General features: G+C 31.7%; 1 protein-coding gene across 6 annotated transcripts in view; it reads right to left on the bottom strand.

The window, feature by feature from the left end:
• Positions 1–641: 641 nt before the first annotated feature.
• The window catches only part of mmm (missing minor mitochondria), a 54,413-nt gene continuing 30,918 nt past the window's right edge, over positions 642–24,136 (bottom strand). For 4 of the 6 annotated variants that reach the window (XM_067049819.1, XM_067049816.1, XM_067049817.1 and 1 more), the window contains 12 exons: positions 23,937–24,077; positions 23,600–23,848; positions 22,522–22,672; positions 20,796–20,918; positions 14,934–15,064; positions 13,683–13,863; positions 12,943–13,058; positions 10,175–10,389; positions 9,257–9,347; positions 8,236–8,409; positions 5,945–6,186; positions 642–4,119 (listed from right to left, as the gene is read on the bottom strand). In XM_067049819.1, the coding sequence (XP_066905920.1) occupies positions 2,730–4,119; positions 5,945–6,186; positions 8,236–8,409; positions 9,257–9,347; positions 10,175–10,389; positions 12,943–13,058; positions 13,683–13,863; positions 14,934–15,064; positions 20,796–20,918; positions 22,522–22,672; positions 23,600–23,848; positions 23,937–24,077 (3,204 nt within the window). In that variant the 3' untranslated portion in view covers positions 642–2,729. The remainder of the gene's footprint in view (positions 4,120–5,944; positions 6,187–8,235; positions 8,410–9,256; positions 9,348–10,174; positions 10,390–12,942; positions 13,059–13,682; positions 13,864–14,933; positions 15,065–20,795; positions 20,919–22,521; positions 22,673–23,599; positions 23,849–23,936; positions 24,078–24,136) is intronic. The other 2 variants (XR_010844043.1, XM_067049821.1) reach the window with 2 other exon arrangements.

Genomic DNA, 24,136 nt, shown 5'->3' with positions numbered 1-24,136 from the left:
TGTCATCACCCTCTCACACGCTTTCATCTTCTAAAAATACTTTTTATTTTTTGTTTTCACCCTCCCGTAACGTTTTCTTTATAAAAAACACTTAGTCATTGTTGTAACGGCTTTTTTAATTCTGAGTTTGACCACCATTTGCGCTGTATCCATTAGGCGCTCGATCTTCCAGCGAACAGGTTCGTTTTTATTCTTTTTCTTTCCCCTTTCTTTATTTTACTCTTTCCCCTTATTTTCTCCTCTTTTATCCCTTTTCCTTACCCGCGTTATAAGTTTTGTACACTATACTTATAATTTGCCTCTTTATCATCTATTATTGCTACATATATTTTCTTCCTCTCAATTTTCATTTTCTTTTCATATTTAAATTTTAAATTAATAATAACTAATATGTTCATACTTCTTTGCATTATATAACTTTATTTTTATTTCATTTCCTTAAGTATGTTATTGTACCCACTTTTTCAATTACCTATGTATACATTTTATTTCCTCCTTCATTTTATTAATTCTATTGTAAAATTATTCATTGTATGTGTAAAATTATTCTGTTTATACTTTCTTTTTATATTTTTTTATTTTTCTATACTTACTGTGGTTGTTATCTTGTTTTGTTTTTAGCCCTGAAGAAGGCTAGAAACTCTAGCCAAAACGTTGGCACATTAAAATAAGAATAATTACATGGTTCAGACTTTATGATGTTTAAGACGTTATTGCCTGCAAAGTGCACAAAATTGTGGTACTTAAGTTGAAATTACAATCTATTATGATAATTCATGGCTACACAAATTGTTTACATTGACACAGTGGTTTGATTATGTAGTATGTGAAGGGAATAGGTGTTGTTTAAAGGAAAAAACAGATTGGTGAGGGGAGAGAATTCCAGAAGGAGGTTGCATGAATAACAGAGGATTTTCTGAAGAAGATGATTCTATGAGAGGGCATGTATAAATCAGTCAGCTGGGATCTTTTATTGAATAATGAATAGATGGATGAATGTAAAGAGATCCAGGATGTGGATAGGTTTTTTTGTCTGAAAGGCTTGGAAAAGAAAAATTCCAAGGAAGCATTGCTGTTGGGGGCATAAAGTTACTTCAATCCGATATAACAGGAGACATGAAAGCCTCTGGGAAATCTGTAGATAAATATTGTCTTTTCAGTCTCAGGTCTAGCCCAGCAGAAAACCCTCTGTAGACAAAGCAACCATAGTCAAACTGGGGGGAAATAAGAGAGAACACAAGGAGTTGAGAGGTATTCTGAAAAATGAAATCATGAACTTTTTTAAATTTCTAAGTACAGTTATGGATTTACGTGTGATCTGAAAAATATGATTATTCCAAGAGAGGTGCTGATCAAGGATGACTCCAAGGTATTTCAGTGGGATAGAAGTGTATTGGTTGATTATTGAGGTAAAGTAAAGGTTCATTTATCAATCTAATAATTTAATTCAAATTCAGAATTGATCATTTTTCATTGAAAAATTCATTTCATTTCATTAAAATGATCATGAAATAACAGTGAATTTGTAGTCTTGGTGATTTTGACAAAATCTTTACAGTTTAGTGAATATCTTAAGACTTTTATTTTTCAATCATGAGACTTTTACTGATAAATTTTCTCTTAAGGCTTTTGTTTTTAAGCCATCTCAAAAATTACCTAATTAGAATCTTCACATTGTGATATTTGTAAATAACACAGATCTAACTTTTGTTTTTAAAAATCAGCAGCTTGTCATAAAAAATTTATAATTTAATGTTTGACATGGTCCATATGGTTTTCAAATGGATGCCTAATCCTTTCGTACTTTGATTCCCTTTGATCTGAAGAAGGTAAATGGATGACATTTGGAGATTCTTCCATCAACAGTAAATTTTGTATTTTATTTCTTACTGCCTTTTCTTTCTCTAGAATAGCAATTTTGAAGTCGGGTTTATTGGAGGAAGACTCTTCATCATCATCTTCTTTCTTTTGGTGTTGGAATTTGATTGCGAATTTTAGATCTTCTTCCATCCACTCTTCTGTTGGTTCGTCTTCATATACTGAGATTTCATCTGGAACTATTTTAAGTTGATTACTGTATGGCATTTCTTCTGAGAACTCCTTATATTGTTCTTCATTGTCATCATCCATTTTTTTTTTTTTGTAATTTTCAAACAGTTGACATAATTCAGCTACCAAACAAATAATTTTAGATGGTTTAAAAATCAAAGAAATAATCACTTTAACTGTTTAAAATTATGACCATTTAATTGATTATAAAATATCTGAAATTTAAATAATAGGTTTTGTAATTAACCAGATGTTTTTTTTGTGAACTACACATAGCAACTTTTGTGAGAACAGCTTTACAACAAATGTGTTTTTTTTCTTCGATTTATGTTGAAGTTTTAGACGTTCCATTACCAAATAGGGGCCAGTTAAAAGACTGTCCGCTTTATAAGACTAATTTAAATCAACAAAATTTAAACAATTTTTGTTAACTAAATTGTAGTTAGCGCAAACCTCACATGTTGGGAACCCATGTATTGAGGAGTTATGTTATATTATACAGAACAGATAATTTCATTAAAAATAAAATATTAAATAGTAACTACTATCCTTTGAATCTAGATTTTTGGAAATACACATAGTCATTTTCCTTTTTACTGTATTTTTTAATATTACCTGGGATGCATCAAAAAGGCTGACAGTTTACTGCCAGATATTTTTTTTAGAATCGGGACAAATATTTATTCTTGGAAATTTATATCCTCCATACATTTATTTTCAAATGGATGCCTAATCCTTTCAATCCTAGATCCACTTGGATCCATAGGAGGAGCTGTTTGGATAACATCAGAAGATTCTTCCATCGTTAGCAATTCTTGTACTTTATCTCTTATTGATTTCTCTTTCTCTAGAATAGCTGTTGTCTTTATATCCGGTTTTTTAGGACCCTCTTCATCACCTTCACTTTCTTCTTCTTGATCATGTGGTTTGAGAGCTATTTTAAGATCGTCTTCCATCCACTCCTCAGTCGGTTCGTCTTCATATTCAGAACCATCATAAGGAACTACTTTAGGTGGGTCATAACGTGGTGTTTCTTCTAAGAACTCCTTAAATTGTTCTTGGAAATATTCGTTCTCACTGTTATCATCTACTTCTGCTTCGTCTGATAACAAATCTTCACTTTTTAGTGACATATCAGGTGATGAACCCGAAGATGAAATTGGACCAAGTACAGACTCATAAGAATAAGAAGATAAATCATCAATATCAATGAATTCTTCTCCTCTCATTTTCTTTTCCTTCACAAGTCTACGCAAATCTTCCAGTCCATGATAACGTCCAGTGACATCTTCTTTTTCAAAATCTATTTCCTTTTTACCTTTCTTTCCTGGTTCTTTTTTTGCTACCAAAGAGGCTGCTTTTGGATGCTCACTAAACCTAACAGAACCTCTTGACTTATCAACTGATTCTTTATGTGATTCTTTTTCTACATTGTCTTTTGAAGTAGAACTACTGCTGCTGCTTTCAGATTGTTCACTATCACTGTCATGTGCTTGTGGTGCTGTTTTCACAACTGCATTTGTTACATTTGGAACTTCTGCTAGATAATCAGGTTCCTCTCCTTCTAAATGTGCTGGATCCTTACTTGATGAACTTTCACTAGTAACAGACATCTCAGATTCGCCTAGTTTATCTTTGAACCTTTTCGAATGGCTATAAACACGTTCTTCATAAGGTATTGGTTTTTCCCATGGAATCTTCTTGTCAACTGGCATATATTTTCTATAAAAACTTCCTTCAGGTATGACAACATTAACTTCATGTAACGGGTGTTTTGAAGAGGGGCTTTCTACATGAACATTGAAAACATCAGCATACTTATTAAATTTTTGTTGCATTCCTGATTCCACCTTAGTTGGTTCTGATTTGTTTTTGTTCCTACCACTGCCAGATTTATCATGCAAATCCCAATAAGGGTCATAATCATCGCCATAAGTTTTTTTTAGATGTTCAATATTTTCTACCCTTCGTTTATATTTTTTTTTAATGTAAGATTCTTCATGATTCACATAACATGAGTACTTATAGCCAGATTTATCAAGTTCTTCTCCTATCAGTTCTCTAGACCATCTGAAAAACAATTAAAACACAAATAAATAAATTATAAAATATGATGAGTTTATTATTGAACATATGTTAATATGAGGATAAGATGGTGGGGAGGTGTGATCAGGAGTGAAGAACACTAATAAGTGACACATACTTTGTTGTACTAAAATTTTGGCCTAGATTTCAGGGCTAAGGACAAACTAAATAACAACCTTAAAATAAGAACATTATAATTAGAAAAAGATAACAAAGAGTATGAAAAAAGTAAAAGAAGAAAAAAAATGAATATCAGACTATTACATATATGTAAATAATGAAAAATTAAAATCATGAGAAAAGTGAGAAAGAAAAAAATATAAGAAAAAAGCTTGAAAATCTATAAATAATATAACACAATTAAAGAAATACTGCACTCCCAGACCAACTTTTCAAATTATAAAATATATAGCTGAATAAATGGTTAATATACCTCAATTTTAACTTAACCTAAACTGCTCCAGGATATAATTATTTCAAAAATGTGAAATTGCCTGAAAATTGTTCTTAAATTGCTTAATTTTCTTTTAATTGTTAGTGTTTAGCTAACTCTATTGTGAAAAAAAAGTATTTGAAGACTAACCAAACTGAGGTTGGTTTAGAGAGGCTAAGGTGGATATTTTGAATACTTTTTTTCTATCCTCCATTGAGGATCTAAACAGCCCCTGACCCAGAGTGGGAATGTCAGGATTCGTATCACGGGGCTGCCGTGGAATAAATTGACTCACCCAGGTGGTATTTTGAACACACAACCTTCTGAACCAAGCTCTCTCAGCTACCAAGTCCTCATTTTAATTACTTATTCATAGTACTATTTCAGTTACGGCCTCATTAAGCTTCCTCAATATTCTCACGGTTATCACACTTCCACAAAACTAGATACTGATAGCCAAGTATAAGTTACTGCTGCCTTCAAGTGTAAGCTTACTGTTCAGCCATTTTACTGTGAGCAGATGGTTTAACACATATACATATGCCCTCAGCTTAATTAATTTTATTTTTTATTTTTTAAACAATGTATTGGAATTTTCACAAGAATGAATGAATCCTGCAAAATTTCCATGGTAAACATATCATTCTAAAGTTAGTAAAACCTCTACAAATATTTTAATAAAAATGTTTTTACAGTTTACTCTACTGAACAAAAAGAGTCCAGTAATATGTATGTATGTAATATCTCCTTGATTTATTTAACCCATGGTCAACCATCTCTACTTAGTTAAACAATTTAAAATTTACAATTTTAATATTTCTTTTCATACATTGTTTACCAACAAAATAATTAATAATTAAAATAACTATGTATTTATGTATTTTAGATTATATATTTCTTATCAAAATTAGCACAACTCCCTCCCCTCCCTCCCCGATTACAGAAACAAATGAGGAATAAGATGAAGCAAGTAGTGTCATTATTATATATATGATGTTTTTGTTCTCTAACAAAAATCAATTCAGAAACAGTTACCGAAGATACATGGCTTGAATATAAACAATGTTATTTAATCTATAATGAAAACATATGGATTATTTTGATCATCATCAGGTCATCAGTCTCTAAATTGAACCTGTGTATCGGAAAGAAATATTGGATTACTGATAATTTACATTGTATCTGAAAACCTGAAGATTAGCAATACATTGACACATGAAAAAAATATATGATATTAAAATTAAAGATATAAAAAGTAGTTAAACAAAAAAAGGTAATAATTCAGACCAGTATATAGAATGATGACAACTAATTCATCAATGCTTATTAAGAAATTATGGCAGTAATTAAGAAAGAAAAATTTAGTAAGCTTCTTACTTTTGTTCTTTTTTCAAAAGCCTCCTTCTGTCATTCCATGCATCCCTAATAGGTTGGTTCTTTTCACACAGTTCAGCAAAAGTCCATTCTTTTGTTATTGGGTTCATTTCTACAAACTCATTCAATTCTTCCTCAGTTTTTTCATACGATTCACCAAAATAAAGATCTATCGCTTCCATAGCATCTTCAAGTTCACCAAAATTCATCTTTCCAATTTCTAAAGATACTTGGGTATCGTTATGCTGAAAATAAATTTCGACAGCGTATTTTATACTTATTCTTTAACATATACATCTATCAATCACTGGTTACTTTTTGATTTAAGTATCTTAAAATTAAAAATTAAACTGATAAATTTCTAGAAATTCTTTGGTAAGAAAGAGGAATTTGAATAAATTAACTTAAAAACAAAAATATTTATGAACTATAGGCATTTATAGTGCAACTAAGACGAGTTTGGCAGTAGGGAAGGAAACTCGTGCATCACCAACCCTATCCCCTTCTACCCTCCTCACCATAACAAACCCCTTCCCTCCTACCAGGAACAAAAGGTTTGTTCCAAGATGAACTCCTGAAGTTGGTAGAGTAAAAAAAGTATAACTAATTTCCGGGCTGATAAACAGAAGGTTACGTGTTTCTTTAGGTTATTCTTTATCTTTGACTGTGACTGTTTCTTATTGATTCTTGTTTTATTTTGTAAGTAAATATATTGAAAACTCTGTTCTGACTTGCTTTCTTAAATAGAATGCAGTATCATCCAAAAAGTCATTTTTGAGATTTGATAATCATTGTGTTCAGAAAAAAACTACCTCTTTTTAAGTTTATGACTTTATGTAACATGTACTTATTGCCACTGAAATTAACTTCCGAATTTTCCCTTATTTTTTGTAAATTGTCCCTCAAAGACAGTTTTTTTTTTTTAATATGAAAATTAAACACTAGTCAGTGAATGACTTCTATGGAGTTTCAAAACAAGGTTTATCACCCCTCCTTACAGTTTCACTCTCTTCTATGTTTCTCAAAGGGTGTTTTGAAACACCTGTAGCCAGGGAAACTCTTTTTATAACAGCGGAAACATGGATTGTACCACTCTCAGTCTCTGTTTTCATGAATTTAAATAAATTTATAATTAGGTTTTTGGTTTAAGAGTGAATAGTTTTCCCTCTAATCAGTTTACTTAACTTGGTAAACTTATAATATTTCATATTAATGAAAAATAGTTAACTAGTAGTTAGTAAAATAATTTCTATTTGTACAGTTGTAGAAGTACGTGAAGGAAAGATTAGGAAAGGAAGTCAACTGAGCAGGTCTGTTCCAACAACCACTTCTCACAATTCAGAACTGTATGAAGCATGCACGGTATAGAATTTGGGAAGGGAAAACACATACTGCCTGCATGCTCCTTTAAGTCCTGGATAATCAGAAGTGGTTGTTGGAACAGACCTACAAGTAAACTCTTATGATGTTGCTATTATTTCAAGGCATATATATAAAATAAACTAAAAAGTACAGTATTAATATAGACTGGATTTCACTGACATAATTAAATTTGTACTGTTAAGGGAAACGCTTTAAAAAAAAATTCTCAATTTGTCATGGTGATAATTGATTAAACTGTTTAGAACAACCGCAGAGTTCATATAAAAAAAAGTTAACCAAGATTGGGACTGTAACAATATTAATATCAAATCTCCAGGATTGCTTTTCTTTTTGTGTGTTATGATCTCCTCTTGTGAGATTGTGACATGTCGTACATCGACCAACCTGCTGGCTATGATTGTTTGTTTGAAAAGTGAGATAAGTAAGGCTACCATGGAGTGGAAGGTTTCATGCAGTTTTTCAATTTCAGGCGCTTTTTAAATATTGCTCAATTAAACTATCTTAAAGTCTCCTCTTCCCATTTTAAGTTAATATTTCAAAAGTGATATAGGACCGTCGCTAACCGGGGGTCTTAGTGGGGTGGGGAAGGATTGCCTTTTTTGTATTATGATCTCCTCTTTCTATACTTTCTACTTGCAACAAAATATCAATCAGATTGTACAACTACCAATTATAATTTAAAATATCATCAAATCAAGAGTAGACAAGGTAGACCAAAAAAGTATTACAAGGCTAAGAGGGGCTTTAAATGAGCAGAGGGAATGGATTGCTTTACACTTATCAAAAAGTAAACAAACTTTTTTAAAAAACTAAAATAATTTAAAAAAAAATAAACATAACCTAAACCTAGTGAGTGTTTACCTTATTAAAATTTAATCAAACAAAACATTGAAAGTTTGAAGTATACTTACATAGTTCCTTGCTAATACTAACTGCTGAACTTCTTTTTTAAATATTTCATCAGCCATTTCTAGAACGTCAAGTATTTTTACGGCAATATCTTTAGCATGTTTCTCTTTTTTATATAAAGGTTCTATGGCATCATCCAATTCTTTCAGGTCAATTTTTTTATTTTGGAGTATAGTCTGAAAAAAATGTAGAAATATTTTCAAAGATAAACTAATTGATGAACAAATGGTGTCTTAAAAAAATTTCAAGATTAGTCTCAGAACCAAAATGAATTCAACATTTTTGTAAAACGAACTTAAAGTCTTCAATATATGACCCACAGGCATCCATAAACTGCTGCCAATGTTTTTTCTAGTATCCATAAGCTCACTGGAACTCTTTTCATGAAAGGCTTTAGGAGACCACGTTGAAGCTGCCACTGGAATCATGTCGAATCGCTTACCTATCAGATCTTTCTTAAATCAGTGATACAAAATTAAGTCGCTGGTACGTAGGTCGGGACTTTAGGGTGGCTGCAGAATTTTTGCCACATTGTACTTGACCAAAACTTTGGCCACTACATTCAAAACTTCAAGAATTATTTTTTATGAGTTCAATGTCAAAGAAGTGAAACACAAAAAGTTTGTTCCTACTGGACAGACTGTCATAAGTCAGTTTACGTTGGAGTGCCCTGCCATTTGAAGGATCGAGTCCGCCCAGAGTTCAATGACGACTGGATTCTACACCATGACTATGCGCCCTCTCATACATCAAATGTTTAATATATTTTTGGTTCTAACACTAGTCTTGAAACTTTGTGAACACATCATATATATTAATAATTTTTTTTTGTTGACATAAATAGAAATCTGAATTATTCTCAATTCATCATTAATTAACATTTTACAGCCTTAATTAGTTAAAATCAAAACAATTTTTCTGTGCATCCACTCTTTTAAGCCATTACTCATAATCATGATTTGAATTTTTGCATGATAAAAAAAAGTTTGTTTTATACTGTAACTTTTTTATTGACATACATACCTTTATCATATATTCCTGTTCTTTAAGAAACCATTTTTTTTCAGCTTCATCTAACCAGGCTGCATTCTTTCCTCTCCTTCTTAAATACCATCTAGAAATAAGTTAAGAATATAAATTCATTACTCTAGCATTAAAAAATTTCAGACAAATATATATTTTAAGTTCATTAACATACATGATTTTAGTCATGCTTTATATAATAAATAAAGCAATATATTGTCACAAATTACAGCATTGATTATAAAGTAAGATAATGTACAAGATGGGATCATAAAATAAGCTTCCGTTATTGCTTAGATATAAACAGTAATGCTTATTTTCAAAAACAAATAGATATATAATTTGATAGCTGAAACATTGTTCTATTTTTCCATGTAATCAGCATTTCCCTCCAATCATTTTTGCAGACTTTGGTCCAGCTTTCGTATCTCTTTATCAAAAAATCTTCTACTAATCTGTTTAGAAGGTTCTGTTTTTAATATTATTTCTCAATATTATGGGAATCTTTAATTTATTAATTGATTTTAGGAAATTTTGTCTCTGTTCAACTTTTTTAAAAGTTTCATTTTTTTATAACTTAACTCTTTAGGTCATTAAAAATCTTAGAAGTCCTGGTAAAAAGTTCATATTGAATTTCTGGTATGTATTACTGTAATAAGAATGTAAACTACTAAGATTTTCTTATTTGCTCATCCACTTAATATATTCATGTACTTCCTAATAAATTTTGATAGAAGTAATTATTTTTATTAAATTCCTTTGAAAATGTAATTGATGGAAAATATTTTCATTAAAAGAATCACAGTTGTAATTAATATTGCATAAGAGTCAAAATGTTCTATGTACCAAAAATATTTTTTGACATTATTGGCTGTTCAATAATTTTAATTAAAATCAAATAATAAAGATTAAGCATACTTGTAAAGTTCATCTTTAAATTTCCGACAACCAATTAATTCTTTCTTTTTGATAATTTCTTCTGATTCCTTTTCTTTCAAATCTTCTGATAATTTCTCATCAACTGAATGTTGGGATGTCTCTTCTTCAATGAGACTCATTTGAGACTTTTTTTTTTCATTCATTAGTAGTCTCCTTTGATGTTCAGCTTCAACTTTATTGAAAAAAAATTCTTCCTGTAATAAAAACATATTTATTTATTTATATTAAAAATTATATATATATATAAAATCTGTCCTATTAAGGTCTAGGTATAAATTTTACATCGAGAAAACAAAGAAAAAAGAGATATATTCTATTTTTAGAATGTGAATGCATTATAAACTAGCTATTTCCTGCAGTTTTACCCCAATTAAATTTGGACTATACATGCCTGTTTCATACAAATGACAAATACATGACCTGATTAATTCAATAACATATAAAATTTACTTGACAAACAAAAAGGACAACTCACTAAAAAAAAAAAAAAAAAAAAAAAAAAATTTGTCTTCATTAGGTATTCATAGGTAGGTATGATTCTTACTGATTGAGGAATCTTCTATAAAAAGTTAATATATTCACTTCTGAAAATTAAAAGTTTTTTGACAAATTTAAATTCTACAACAAACAATTATTCAGTTTTTTCAAAATTTAAATTCCCCCCTGTCAAATAGGAGTTACATATTAATATTTTCAATAAAAAGTTAACTCATCGATATGAAATGTTCCCATAATGCTAAAAGGCTAAAATGCCAACTTATGCAGGTCTACTTGTCTCTCCTTTAACATTGTTAAAAATTTAAAAAAATTCTTAATAATGAAATGGTATGTATTTTAACAATTTTCAACCTTGCCAAACTAATAAAATAAGACTTTTACTTATCATGCAAAAGAAATCTTTGACTGGGTACTTTTTTGTTTTAATGAATCTAAACAACTGATTTTTATTAACCAAATAGCTGCTTGTATTATTTATTTTATCTACCTTGTGACTTCAATTTTACTAAATTCAGAATAAACTCAGCTATATGTATTACATAGTAAAACTAACCCTTTAGGTATAATGCATTCTTATTTTTAGGAATTTATTAGCTTGGTTATTATTAACTTATTAGTCATAAATTATTACTCTCTTCATAAGTTCTATTTCTTTCATTCATTCATTAGTTCTATTTTGTTACTATATTTTGTAAACATCTATGTATTATTGTTATATAATATGTATTATAATTATATAATATATAATAAGCAAGATATAAATTGTATTTTGTACATTACCTGTATTTCAGTTCTAGATTAAGTTTTTTAAATTGTATTTTAGCTATATGAATGTAAATTAAATAATTAATTATATCCCTAGAAATACTTAAAAAAATTGTATAGTTTTAGCTTATAAGCTGTTTAATCTCCACAATGCCTTAATAATTTAGTGTGATACAAATAAATATTTCATTTTATGTTTATTATTTTTATATGGTATTTTGGCACCAATTGATAGTTGCTGCAAAATGGTGTGCATTTGTGTATACTCTTCTGAATAAATAAATAAAAGATGTGACACCAGGCATTTCTATACTAAAAAAATTAAGCAACATGTTGGAAATAAGTTTAATTTATTTATACTATTTATTTATACTACACCTAAAGGTGTTCCAATTTTTATGGTCAAGACAGAGAAAATCTTGTTAATAACTAAAGTGTACATTCTTATTGTTTTAAAGGGGTAAGTATGATCATTTGAATTAAAATCTGAATATATCAAAATCCATATTTTGTTCAATTTTTTTATTTAATTTTTATGCATACTTAATTTATAAAATAATTATCTTATTATCAGTAATTTAAATAACATATATTTAATTAAAAGTGCGATTTGAATTTAAATGAATTTCCAGCTCTCTTTTATTAGAATAAAATAGCCTAGGCTGACATGTCCCAATTTAGTGGAGTCACTTGCACTATTAGTATATTTTTCTGTTTCACTATATATTACAAGCACTCCAGTTAACATGAAAGGATTGAAAAGTAATGATAATATTTTCAGTACAACTGGAACCTCTACATGAAAAGTCAGAAAGACGGTAAAATCAAAGATGGACATTCAAATTGATGATATAAAGTTAAGACTGATGGGTCAAAATTTGGAGTGGAGTAAGTACTGAGAAAAAATCTAGGAGAGTTCAGCTGAAGAATGTTTTCATGATTGAATCAGTATGGCTTTTGAATGATAGTCATACCAACTGACTGTGTAGGGGTCAATTATAGAATTTAGTGTAGTGGTTTTATTAATATTAAAAATTATTAATACTATATAAGAAACAAAAATTCTCTATCAGATAATGATTAATTACTAGATGGGCCTTTTTAGCTGAGGGAGTTGAGGCGTCACTTTAGCAATCTTATAACTACAGTAGCTCCTCAACTCGAGGCGAACTAGGTTTAAATCCAGCTTTTATTTTGTGGCAGCCCCATGGAATGATAACTTGACCCTTCTCTCATTCTAGTTAGAATAGTTTAACCTCCTACACCTCCCCCCTAAGTCAAAAATGACCAGGCAGGGGATGTCCTTTTAATTCTTCATGAATATAATTAATATTAATAATCATCACAAGTAGTTCTGCTAATTTAAGGTGTTACACACTAACTTTAACCTATCACCATATACAGAAAAAGTACACACAGTACACTTTTGTACAGGCAAAATTAATTTGAAATAACTCAAAACATAACTATTCATAATTAATTACCTCGTTTTCTCTTGGAAACTGATACTCCCAAGGTATGACATAGAATTTCAAAATACCTTTGTAGTCTGTTATTCCAAAAAGGCCCATAGGAATTGGCAAAATCGGTACAACAAAATCTAAAAAAAAGAATGGAAAACTCACAGTAACAAGAAACTTCTATATTAACAGCAGCATTAATAGAAATCGATGTTTTGTTCTACATTACAATTATTATGAATATCCAACAGAAAAGAAATTATTTTTACCAAGAAGATTCTAATATTCTATTTATATTCCTATTTCTAGAAAATACAGGATTAAAATACAAAATTTTAAAATAAAGTGTTTAAATATTATCTTATTTTTCAGTATTCTATTTTCTTACAAGTGAGATAATCAAAGACATGATGACTCTAGCTGTAGCACTAAAGTAGTAAACAAATAAAAAAAATAGAAATTCAGTACCCTCTTGTGACTGCAAAAAATATATGTGAAATTTCAGAAAAATTCGTTTAAATAAGGATGAACCAACATTCGCTTACTTAAAGATGACTCAAGATAACTTTACTTGAATACATAATGAAGTGCCAAAAACAACACTAAAGTGTGGATAAGTATTGAAAACAGTCAAGTTATATAAAACAATGTTTATATAGAAATTATATACAGGTCATATAAAAGACATTATATATCCTTTTTATAGCTCAGAAATAAAGGATAAATTAAGCTGTACCAAAGTTTCAAAATAATAAAATATTCACCATATATGGCTCCAGTTGTAACTTTTAATGTCATCTTTGGTTCATTTCCATTTACATATACATCCCAAATTTCCATGCAACCATCAGAGAGACCAATCATAAAGGAACTTGGTCTGAGGCGGGTCCAACCAACGGCAGTTACATACTTATCAGCATATTTTCTCCATTTCAAAGGCTCTTCCTTTGTTTACAAAATAAAAAAATAATAAACAAATCAAAACCAGATTATTAATTTTAAAATTAAATTTAATGCATAGATGATGTAAATATAAAGTATGTTACAATGCAAAAGGGTGGAATGAGCTTTTATGGAACATATTATGACAAAATATTGAAGTATTGGAAAGTGTACAAATGTGTTTCCTACATTTTCTTTGATTTTGGGAAACAGGTACCTTTGGAGGAATTATAATGCTTATATATTATAATAATATAATGCTTTAATTGGAATTGCTGGTCTTATTTCAATTTGAAGAAAAAACAACATAGTCGTACAATAATAACATAGTAGGGAGTTTATGAAAATGAAGACTCATTAAACCACATTAGATAAAATAGGTCTCACTGGTAATCTAAAAACTATATGAAGATAGGAAATGAGCGGAGCACCGTTTTCTATCACTGAGGTAATAAGTAATAGGGAAATTAAATTTCAATCATCCCCTCATAATGTGGAAAGACCAAATGTTCAAGGTAAGGGAATTTCCATTACATTATAAATTCCTAATAAAATTGTCTCAAATATTTTGCTAAATAGGCTCTAAAGTCAGGAGATATGGATTTTTTTTTTTGATAAAATTTTCAGTAAATTTGATTGAAAATGTGAAGAATTATAATGGTGACTTAGAGAACATATAGAAACTCGCATTAAGAAAAAAAACAATTATAATTTGTTTTAGATTCTCATTGTATAAACCCTGATATAATAAACCCATAAAATAAATAGAAGATCAAGAATATAAAACCACATGTTAGAAACCTATTCAAAAGTGAAAGTTGAGTTTCATTGTGCCGCTAACACTTCAACTACAGAGGCCACAACCTTCTCAGTCAAGGCTTCACTGGGGGTTTGTTGTTAATCCTTGATAGAAGTTTAACAAGCAGAAGTCAACAGTGATCTACTTCAAATAATAATAAAAACATCACTTATAATGCATATGAATAGGATAAAATTACTAGACAACACCCAATCTCCAATATAAACAGAATAGAAATAATAAATTTCTTATAATTAAAAAATATTTCCCATACCTGATCTATTTTCCAAAGGCCAAAAACCTGGCCTCCAGAACTAAGAAAAATTTGGTTATTTTGTGGATGTCTTTTTATTTTGTTTATTGGACCATCATGAACTTGTTTAAAAAATCGAACAGGTACGCTACCTGCAATAAAATATATATATTGTAATATCCTCTTTTTTAATCAATAGTTGATATATATACATAAATGATTTTAGTTATGTTTTTATTGTATGTAGTATTTCGTTTCAGTATTGTTTTATTTGTTATTTTAAATCAAAAAGTAAGCTAACCAGTTTTAATTGTCTAAAATAAATACGCTATTCAAAACAAAGAAGATGACATCCTTCCGAAGTGTTCGTTGAATTGTTTGTGTTGAGAACATAGATTTTTTTGTTATTTCTATACAATAATTATAGAAAAAGAATAATCAAAGAAGAAATATAAGAAAATAACGATTATCAATAAACTATTCACGTCGTAAATCATAGCAAGTAAAGGAGAGCGATTGGACTACAATCGATTATTTTTGGATCGACCAGTGAACATTGAAGATAGAAGAGAAAAACAGGCACTCTTGGTTTTGTTGACTTGGTGAGAGGACATCTGTCAGCTAGAAGCGGGAAGGACTGGAAGCCATTGTTGAGAGTTGGGGATAGCATCATAGACAAGAAGATATCATCAATCATCAAAGGAAGATAGTGTAATTGGTTAGTTTAGTTTCAAACTAGAATTTATTACATTTGTAAAATAGCTATTAATTAAGTTTAAGTGTTATTAGTAGTAAAGTGTCGTCTGTTTCTGATTGCCTAGAAACCTGCCCTGAGAAAAGAGTCTATTATGCTATAAAATTTAAATAAAATTCTATTATCTATTTAATATTAAAGTTTTTAATTTGAACCCAAGCTATCTTTTATGTATGAAATTAATTAAAATTATTAAAATTCTTTTTATTTCATTTAAATAATTTTTTAATTATTACAATATATAGATGGTGTAATAAGGTACAGTAATTCAAAGATTTTTAAATAGAAGGGAGTAATCTGAAATCTGTTATAATTGTTACCAAGAGAAGCCTAGATTGGTGTATAATTTTTCATTACTATTCCAATCAATTGTTTTACCAGGAAAAATATAAGATACTAACTCTCACATGACTTTCCTGATCACTTTGGCTGCAAATTCCAAAAAAATAATGGTATAAGTCATCCCATAGCTGGACCAAATACTCATGGATATAGTTTTTAACTATAAATGGTTCATAAACTCTGCCAGTGGGTGTAGTGTTGCTACCCCTAGTGATGCTAGGTGAACCACTGCCAGTCCCAAGTCTGGATAAAGGAGGAGGGTTGAGCGTGGGGGATAGGCGACCCCACCTCTATAAAGGTGTAGTCCAGAACCAGCCGGAAAAGAATGGTAAAGATTAAAAATACAAATGCATTCCCCAGAGGGATCCATTCAGATTCAGGGGGGTCCCAACCAGCACCAAGTCTTTAAGAGGTTTCGAGGAGGAAAGAAAGGAGAAGGAAGAGAAGGAAAAACAATCAAGGAAAAGGACTCAGAATCGGTACCTGGAACGCACAGAGTATATTACAGCCGGGGGCAAGCAGAACGTTTGAATCAGTGCTGGAGAAATATAATGTGGATGTGGTGGCGCTTCAGGAAATCCGATGGGGGAATACTGAAATGGTATCACTGGTATCAGTGGTTCTAAGGAGAATCGGAGAGGTACCAGGTTTATGATAAAGAAAAGTATCCAACATACGCTGATAGGATATAACTGCGTCAATGACAGGATCTGCGGAATCAGATTGAGGGATAGATTCTGCACTATATCATTAATAAGCACACATGCCCTGTGTGAAGATGCAGAGGAAATAGACCAGGACGCATTCCATGACCGACTGACTAAGATGTACGATGAGATACCGCAGTACAAAAATTATACTTGGCGATTTCAATGCACAGATAGACAAGGAAGAAATATGTAGACCCACTACTGGGCAGCACAGCAGGCAAGATATGACAAACAACAATGGCTTCCGAACTGTTGAGTTTGCTGCCTCAAGAGATATGAGAGTTATGACCACTTTGTTTCCCCAAAAAAATATTCATAAAGAAACGTGGGTTAGCCCAGGTGACAGAAACAGAAGACAGCTGGACCACATAATGGTTGACACACGGCACTGCTCGCAAATAACGGATGCACAAAGCTACAGAGGAGCGGACTGCTGTTCAGACCACTTCCTGATTCTAGCGAAATATAACCAATGCTTGGCACAGAGGAAGAGGACATCAGAAGGAAAAACATGTGGTTTTGAGATGGAAGGGCTGATGGAGGAAGCTACTAGGCAGAAGTATCAAGAGAGACTTCAGCACCGGTGTCAAGAAGAAATGTGGAACAGACTGGGAGAAGCAATCAGGACTACGGGACGTGAAGTTCTAGGAGAGAGAAAGACTGGAAGGAGGAACCTATGGTTTGATCGGGATTGTGAGAGGGCCATACATGAAAGGAACAAGGCTCAAATGAAGATGCTTCAAAGGAAGACTCGCAGTACATATGATGCATATGCCGAAAGAAGAAGAAATACCAAAAGAATAATCCGAGATAAGAAAAGAGCACACGAGTCAAGAAGACTCGATGAGATGCAAGAGCATTTTCAGGCACGTGAAAGCCGAAAGTTCTATAAGGGCGCTAAATGGAAAAAACAGGGCTTCACTCAACAGACTGAAATGTGCCTGGACCAATGTGGTAACCTTATGACCGGGGCTGAACAAATCAAGGATAGGTGGCTCCATTACTTTAAGTAGATTCTAAACCCCGAGACAAGCAATATGTACTTCCACCAGATTTACCAATCTAATGATGAAGAGGATACCACCAGGATGAGGAGGTATCACCGGACAGGGAAGAAATTATGGGCATAATCTGGTCCCTGAAAAATAATAAGTCTCCAAGGCCCGATAAAATCCCTTCAGAATTAATTAAATATGCCGGGGAAGACACTGGGGAACAGATTTCCAAGGTGATATGGGATATATGGATGAAAGAAAAAATACCAGCTGATTGGAGGGAAGCTATTATAGTCCGTATATATAAGAAAGGGAATAAACTAAAATGTGAAAATTACAGAGGTATAGCGCTTCTGCCAACAGTTTACAAGATCTTGTCGGTAGCAATTTGTAGGAGGATGATGGAAAGGAGCGAACAACTGCTGGGCGAGTACCAGAGCGGTTCCCGTCCAGGACGGTCAACAACAGACCACCTATTCTCGATCAGACAAATGCTCGAGAAAACGTATGAGTACATTGTTGATTTACACCACCTCTTTATTGACTTCCGACAGTATTTTCAAGTACCTGGGAGGATTTGTGGCGGAGAACAATAATTCAGAAGTAGAAATTAAAGGCAGAATGGTAGCAGGAACCAGATGTTTCTATGCCCTACAAAAAGCTCTCCGATACAAAAGTCTTTCCAGGAAAGCAAAGCTTTTGTTGTACAAAACAATAATGAGGCCAGTAGTAATGTATGGCAGGGAGAAATGGACTCTAACCAAGGAAAATAGAAGAGCTCTACTGGTTTGGGAGAGAAGAGTCCTGAGAAAGATCTTTGGAGCCGTTAAAGAGGAGCACAGGTGGAGAATCAGAAGAAATGACGAAATAAAGGAATTGTTTGGAGAGCCTGATATCCTCTGTGCTATTAAGACGAGCAGGCTAAGATGGTTGGGACATGTAGAAAGGATGGAGCCCCGTAGGCTACCTAAAAGGATGCTGAATGGTGCACCAGGAGGAAAAAGGAAAAGGGCCAGACCCAGGCGTCTGTGGCTGGATGATTTGAGAGGGATGGGAATTGAAAATTGGAGGAGTCACACTGGAGACCGCGAGGCATGGGAAAGAATGGTGGCAGAAGGCCAGGTCCTACAAGGACTATAGCACCTAACAGTGAGTGAGGGTTCATAAATGAATGAAATTTGTATCCATTACCAATTAGTTACAGTATTATTTATTATTAGTTTTTACCCAGTTCTAGGGCATTCTCCCAAAACCACAGAATTTCTTTCCCTAACATTTTAACTGTAGATAGTTGTGTGATAATAAGAAAAACTTGGGTTTCTAATAGGATGGATGGGGGATCCAACAACTTACAGAACAAGATTTTATGGTAATGTTTTAATGTTAAACGTTTTAATTAAATTATTAAAGTTCCACTGCTCTGGCATGTTTAAGGCACAAGACTACATACTTAAATAAACAAGACTGCTGTCAATGAGATTGCATTACAGGGTCAATTCTTTTTTGGGAGTTTCATCACTATTTCAAATCATGTTTACTAGAAACATTTGTAAATATAGTAATTTTGAGCCAAGTTATTACCCTCACAATGTTATTTCCAAGATTGTAGCCCAGTCCACTGAACAAAACTATGTTGTTAGTTTTCAAGAGCTGATGAAACTCAGTTGACATCTCTCAGGCCTTCTAAGAACATGGAGTGCCTTGTGTTGAATCCAAACGGTGTGTGGAAAAACTGTAATTCAACTTTTTTTTTTTGCCATTACGAACGTTGTAGATTTTTGGTCACCCAAACCAGCCTATCTTGGACTACTGATGTGCAGTTTGCTGCATGCAGCTGTTCCTCATCTTTGTTTGATGTCTATCCATCTGGTTTTTGGCCTACCAAATGGTCTCTTGCAAACTATAGAGGTATTCATTGTTGTGCAAAGGCACCCTGATTGCGAGTCAGATGCCCTACCTATCTTAACCTCCTTACCTTCATAACAAGAGATATTGACTGTCCAGTCTCTGCAAGCCATTCTATGTTAGTTCCCCTCTGATCCCAAATCGCTCTAATCATGGTATAGGCAATTTTTCCCTCAAATCTCTCGATTCTGCTTTCTAGGGTGCATGTTACAGCCCAGGTCATGGCATTATATATTTTTATTTCAGTATTCTTGGCAGAAAGAAGAAGGTTCTGTTTGCACTATATGCTGGTCTACCTCAGTCCAGTTGATCATTTATTGAGATTATTGTGGAGCAGAAGTATATTAAAACTGTCTGTTTTTGGAAAAGATTGAAGCAGATCATGTCATTAGGGTTGATTTGTTCAGCTTATGATAATATCTTTTCTATAATTTTATTATAAATAAGACATATTTTAGAAGAATTTTTCAAGAGGATTGTAAATAATCAAATCGGTCTATGGAAAACAATGTTAATCAGAGGTTAATCTGGTTTGGGAAAGAAAATTATAATGGAGTTTTTCCACAAAACAGGAAATTGTGTTGTTATCCTGAGCCATCAACTCCTCGGAAATAGTGAGAAATCTTTAACCTAGATTTTAGGATCTTCTAGGTTATTTTCCAGAGGAAATTATCATAAGAAGAAAGGGAAGAGGTCAAAATTGAATGTTATATATTAATATTCATTGTATGCAATTGCTTTTGTTTTTTTACTTTCACTTACCTATATATGGAATATATAGTAAAGGAAAGTTTTGTAATTGTCTACAATTATTAATTTATATTTTCAAAGGAAGGTCCCTTGAGCCCAAATAACCAAGTCCCACAAAATAATGTGTGTGGGTGTGTGTGCGCAAGCCCTCATGTGCGTGTCCAGTTAGCATTAATTAATATATAGAATGTTCAATTGAAACAATTCCACTGTTAAACCAGTCCAGATTAATTATTTATTTTTCAAATTAAATATGTTCTCCAATTGATTAGGTCTGTAGTGTAGAGTACTATACTAACTAGTTTATGGAAACATTGCAAGGTTAAACCCGTACCTACCATGAAGAAGATAAATCTTTACCTAAATAACTAGACCTATCAAGTTCTTTACAGTAAATATAGAAATAAATAGATATATATTTAATAACCGATTCCTTCCTGCTCATCATAAGTCCCTTCCTGGCCTGATTGCTTCCAAGTAAATAATATAATATTGCCATCAATAGTTCCAGCAACTGCTTCATGGTTCATAGCTTCTATAGCCACAGATTCTGAAACATGATAATAATTCATTTGAAGTCCAGGAAAAATTAAACCTAAATATAAATAAATAAATTTTTATAACACAAGAAGTTGATTTTTTCATCATCTAGACCATTGACCATTCCTCTCAACTTCTTTTCAACCTGTATCAACTTTATGCTTAGTAAAGCCCCATTTTAAGTGTTTTGGCTTCTATACCATGAGTTATTAATCTAATCAATACTTAAAAATAAGATATTATAGAGATATCACTGACCATAGGTTTAAACAAGAAGTTGGCTAGAGGGTGCAGTCAAGGAAGAAAACACACAGTAAATTTTAAATTATTCTTAATGAAGTTGAAGGCCTTCCTCAAGTTCAAATATTATGCCAGAACCCTACACAACACAGAAGCGATAGTACAGGAGTACAGATAATATATGACGTCTCGGCCATTGATAGCCGAAAAAGTAGAGGTGTCATCTTAGCAATAACCAAAGTTTTTCTGATTACTATTTTTTTTTTTAACCTAAGTTTTACTATCCTAGTTGTTTTTTGTTTTGTTTTCTTGGCATCCAAAAATATTTACTGACCTTCTTGAGTTATTTATTGTGGTTAGATGTAGTAATGTGCTATGTTCCTCCAGTTAGTAACTGGAATGGCACCGGTTCGAATCCAGCCTAGAGGGACTGATTTTTATTCCATGGTGGCTCGACGGAAGGAAAACTAGACTCTTCCACCAAGGTTAGATTGGTTACCATGGATAGGTAGATTAGCAGTAGATGGGGAGTCATTTGTAGCTGAGGGAGTTGAGGGATTGGTCTTAGCAACCTTGGAACTGTAGCAGTGCCATTTCAAATCAAGCCAGAGGGGAAGGGAGTGATGACTTTTATTTTGTGGTGATGTCCTGGAATGAAAACTTGATCCTCCCACCATGGTTAGATTGGATACCATGGATAGGTTGGTTACCTGTAAGGGGTTGTTTATAGCTGAGGAAGTAGAGGTGTTGGTCTTAGCAACCTTGGAACTACAGCAACGCCGGTTAGAATCAGGCCTGGAGAGGGTGTTGACTTTTATTTTGTGGTGGTCCCACAGAATGAAAACTTTACCTCATCACCATGGTTAGAATAGGCTGCTTACCTGTAGAAAATCCTTGACTATCTAAATACTATAGTATCTATCACTACTTGACCAAATTATTAGATTAAGTTATTCTTTTAAAGCAGATATATCATACCATAAATTTTTAACTAGGACACACCATTTACGAGTTATAGGCGAAAATGATTTCTCACTTAATAAAATTAATTATCTTATCAGTAGTTAAAGTTTTAGGACCACCAGAAATGTGTTTCCATGTTATGGTACAAACTAGTTTTTAAAATTATTCACAGATTATGCATCGGACTCCTAAACTAGAGGTTGATTTAGTTCTTTGGTATTTTTAGTTAGATTATGAAAGTATATAGGAAGCATGTTTCGGATTTGGAAACTGTGCAGGAAAAACTATAAATACATTGATACACACCCAAATACACTTTTAAGACATAAGCAGATAAAATAGCGAATTATGAAAAAAAAAACCACCTTATTTGTTTTTTGTTACTAAGAAATATTAAACATCAATCTCACCAACTTTATAGTAATGTGCTAAGCCAATATTTATTCCTCCTTTATCCGGCATTGTTCTATCTCTTTCATAACTATAAATGGCCTGATCATGAGATATATATGTTATATAAAATCTTTTTACACTAAGGCTGTCACGCTGCTCAAGCCTTATCTAGAATGAGAATATGACAACTCAAAGAATTGATAAATTGAAAAAGAAAAAGAAAAAATAATAATTTTAATTTTAATCACAGTGAAATAAATTCTTTAAAAAACAACTTAAAATAAGAACATTTTAAGAAATCGATATAAAGAATTTTTTTTCAGAACATCACAATGGGAATAGATAAATTACATGCAATAATTAATAATTAAATAAACAATCACAATAAAATCTCAATTGAATGGATAAATGAGATTAGGAGGGAATGAATAGGAAAGGGATATGAATAAATGAATAATCCAAATGTGTAACAATGTATTCATTCTTAGGGGACTTTGGGACATCTGTCCCCTAAGAATAAAATATTTTTTTTTTTTTATTATTATTTTTATTTCAAATAAATAATAATAAAAAAAGTCTCTTCCATAAGTTTTCAAGCTATAAAAATGTTTGGTATCATATTTCATATCAATTTGAAGGTCAATCCAGCTATATAAAAATAATTAAAGCTGAGAGAAATTTGTTCATGGTAATTTTTCTTAATTTATCAGTAATGCAAAAATAATTTACACGGCTGATTTATTAAACAATTGACTTCCAAACAATTATTCACCTCATCAAATTTTAAGACACCCCAATACAATAATTGTCTCAACTTTGTTTACAATCTATTTTATAAACTATTTTTGTTTTACAATCCAAATATTACATCTTGATGCTCATATTTAAAAAAGCACTTTTAATAGTCAACCAAATAAGCATAATTTCCTTCAAAATTATTAATTTCTGCCCTTATTAAAAACCTAAGCTTATCACATATTTTCTCCAACTGAACCAATAACAAATTATAGAGAAAAGGAGGATAATGATGATAACACATTAGTCATTTAAAATATAGTTACAAAAGCAGAAGAAAATATTATGACAGTAACAAACCATGAAAAATGGATTCCATCTCATAAACAGTTCCTTTAATTTTGAACCATGCTCCTTAGGAGGTTTGGGTAATTTAAACTGTCCGGGGCGTTGAAAAGAATACTTATTAATATGAGCTTCACTGAATGGTAATGGAGGAGAATTCAAATCCCAACATTTAATCACTCCGTCAACAGAAGTTGACATAAATTGTAAAGAATATCCATCTTTTAGGTCTACTTCTTCATATTTTCCAGAGGTTGGTGAGAGCTAAAAGAAGGAGAAGTAAAAAATAAGATTGTTTTCAAAAGAAATTAGTTGAAAATAAAATTAATAATACATTCACAGTATCTCTTACTTTCACATTAGGAGGCAGCCAAGAAATATCGATGACCTTATCCATGTGTGAAGTGACTCTATTAGATATAGCTGTTATGTATAAACGGTTTTTGGGTGTTTGGTTTCGTCTGACTCTTTTAAACCAGCACATAACTCTTTCCTAAAATTGTTTTGAATTTTTTTTTTAAAAACTTCTAGGCCATATTTATATTTATTAAT

This window comes from Halyomorpha halys, unplaced genomic scaffold (genome assembly GCF_000696795.3).
Source record: "Halyomorpha halys isolate HHAL.00 unplaced genomic scaffold, Hhal_1.1 Scaffold422.1, whole genome shotgun sequence".
NCBI lineage: Eukaryota > Metazoa > Arthropoda > Insecta > Hemiptera > Pentatomidae > Halyomorpha > Halyomorpha halys.
This window is presented reverse-complemented; position numbering and strand designations above follow the sequence as displayed.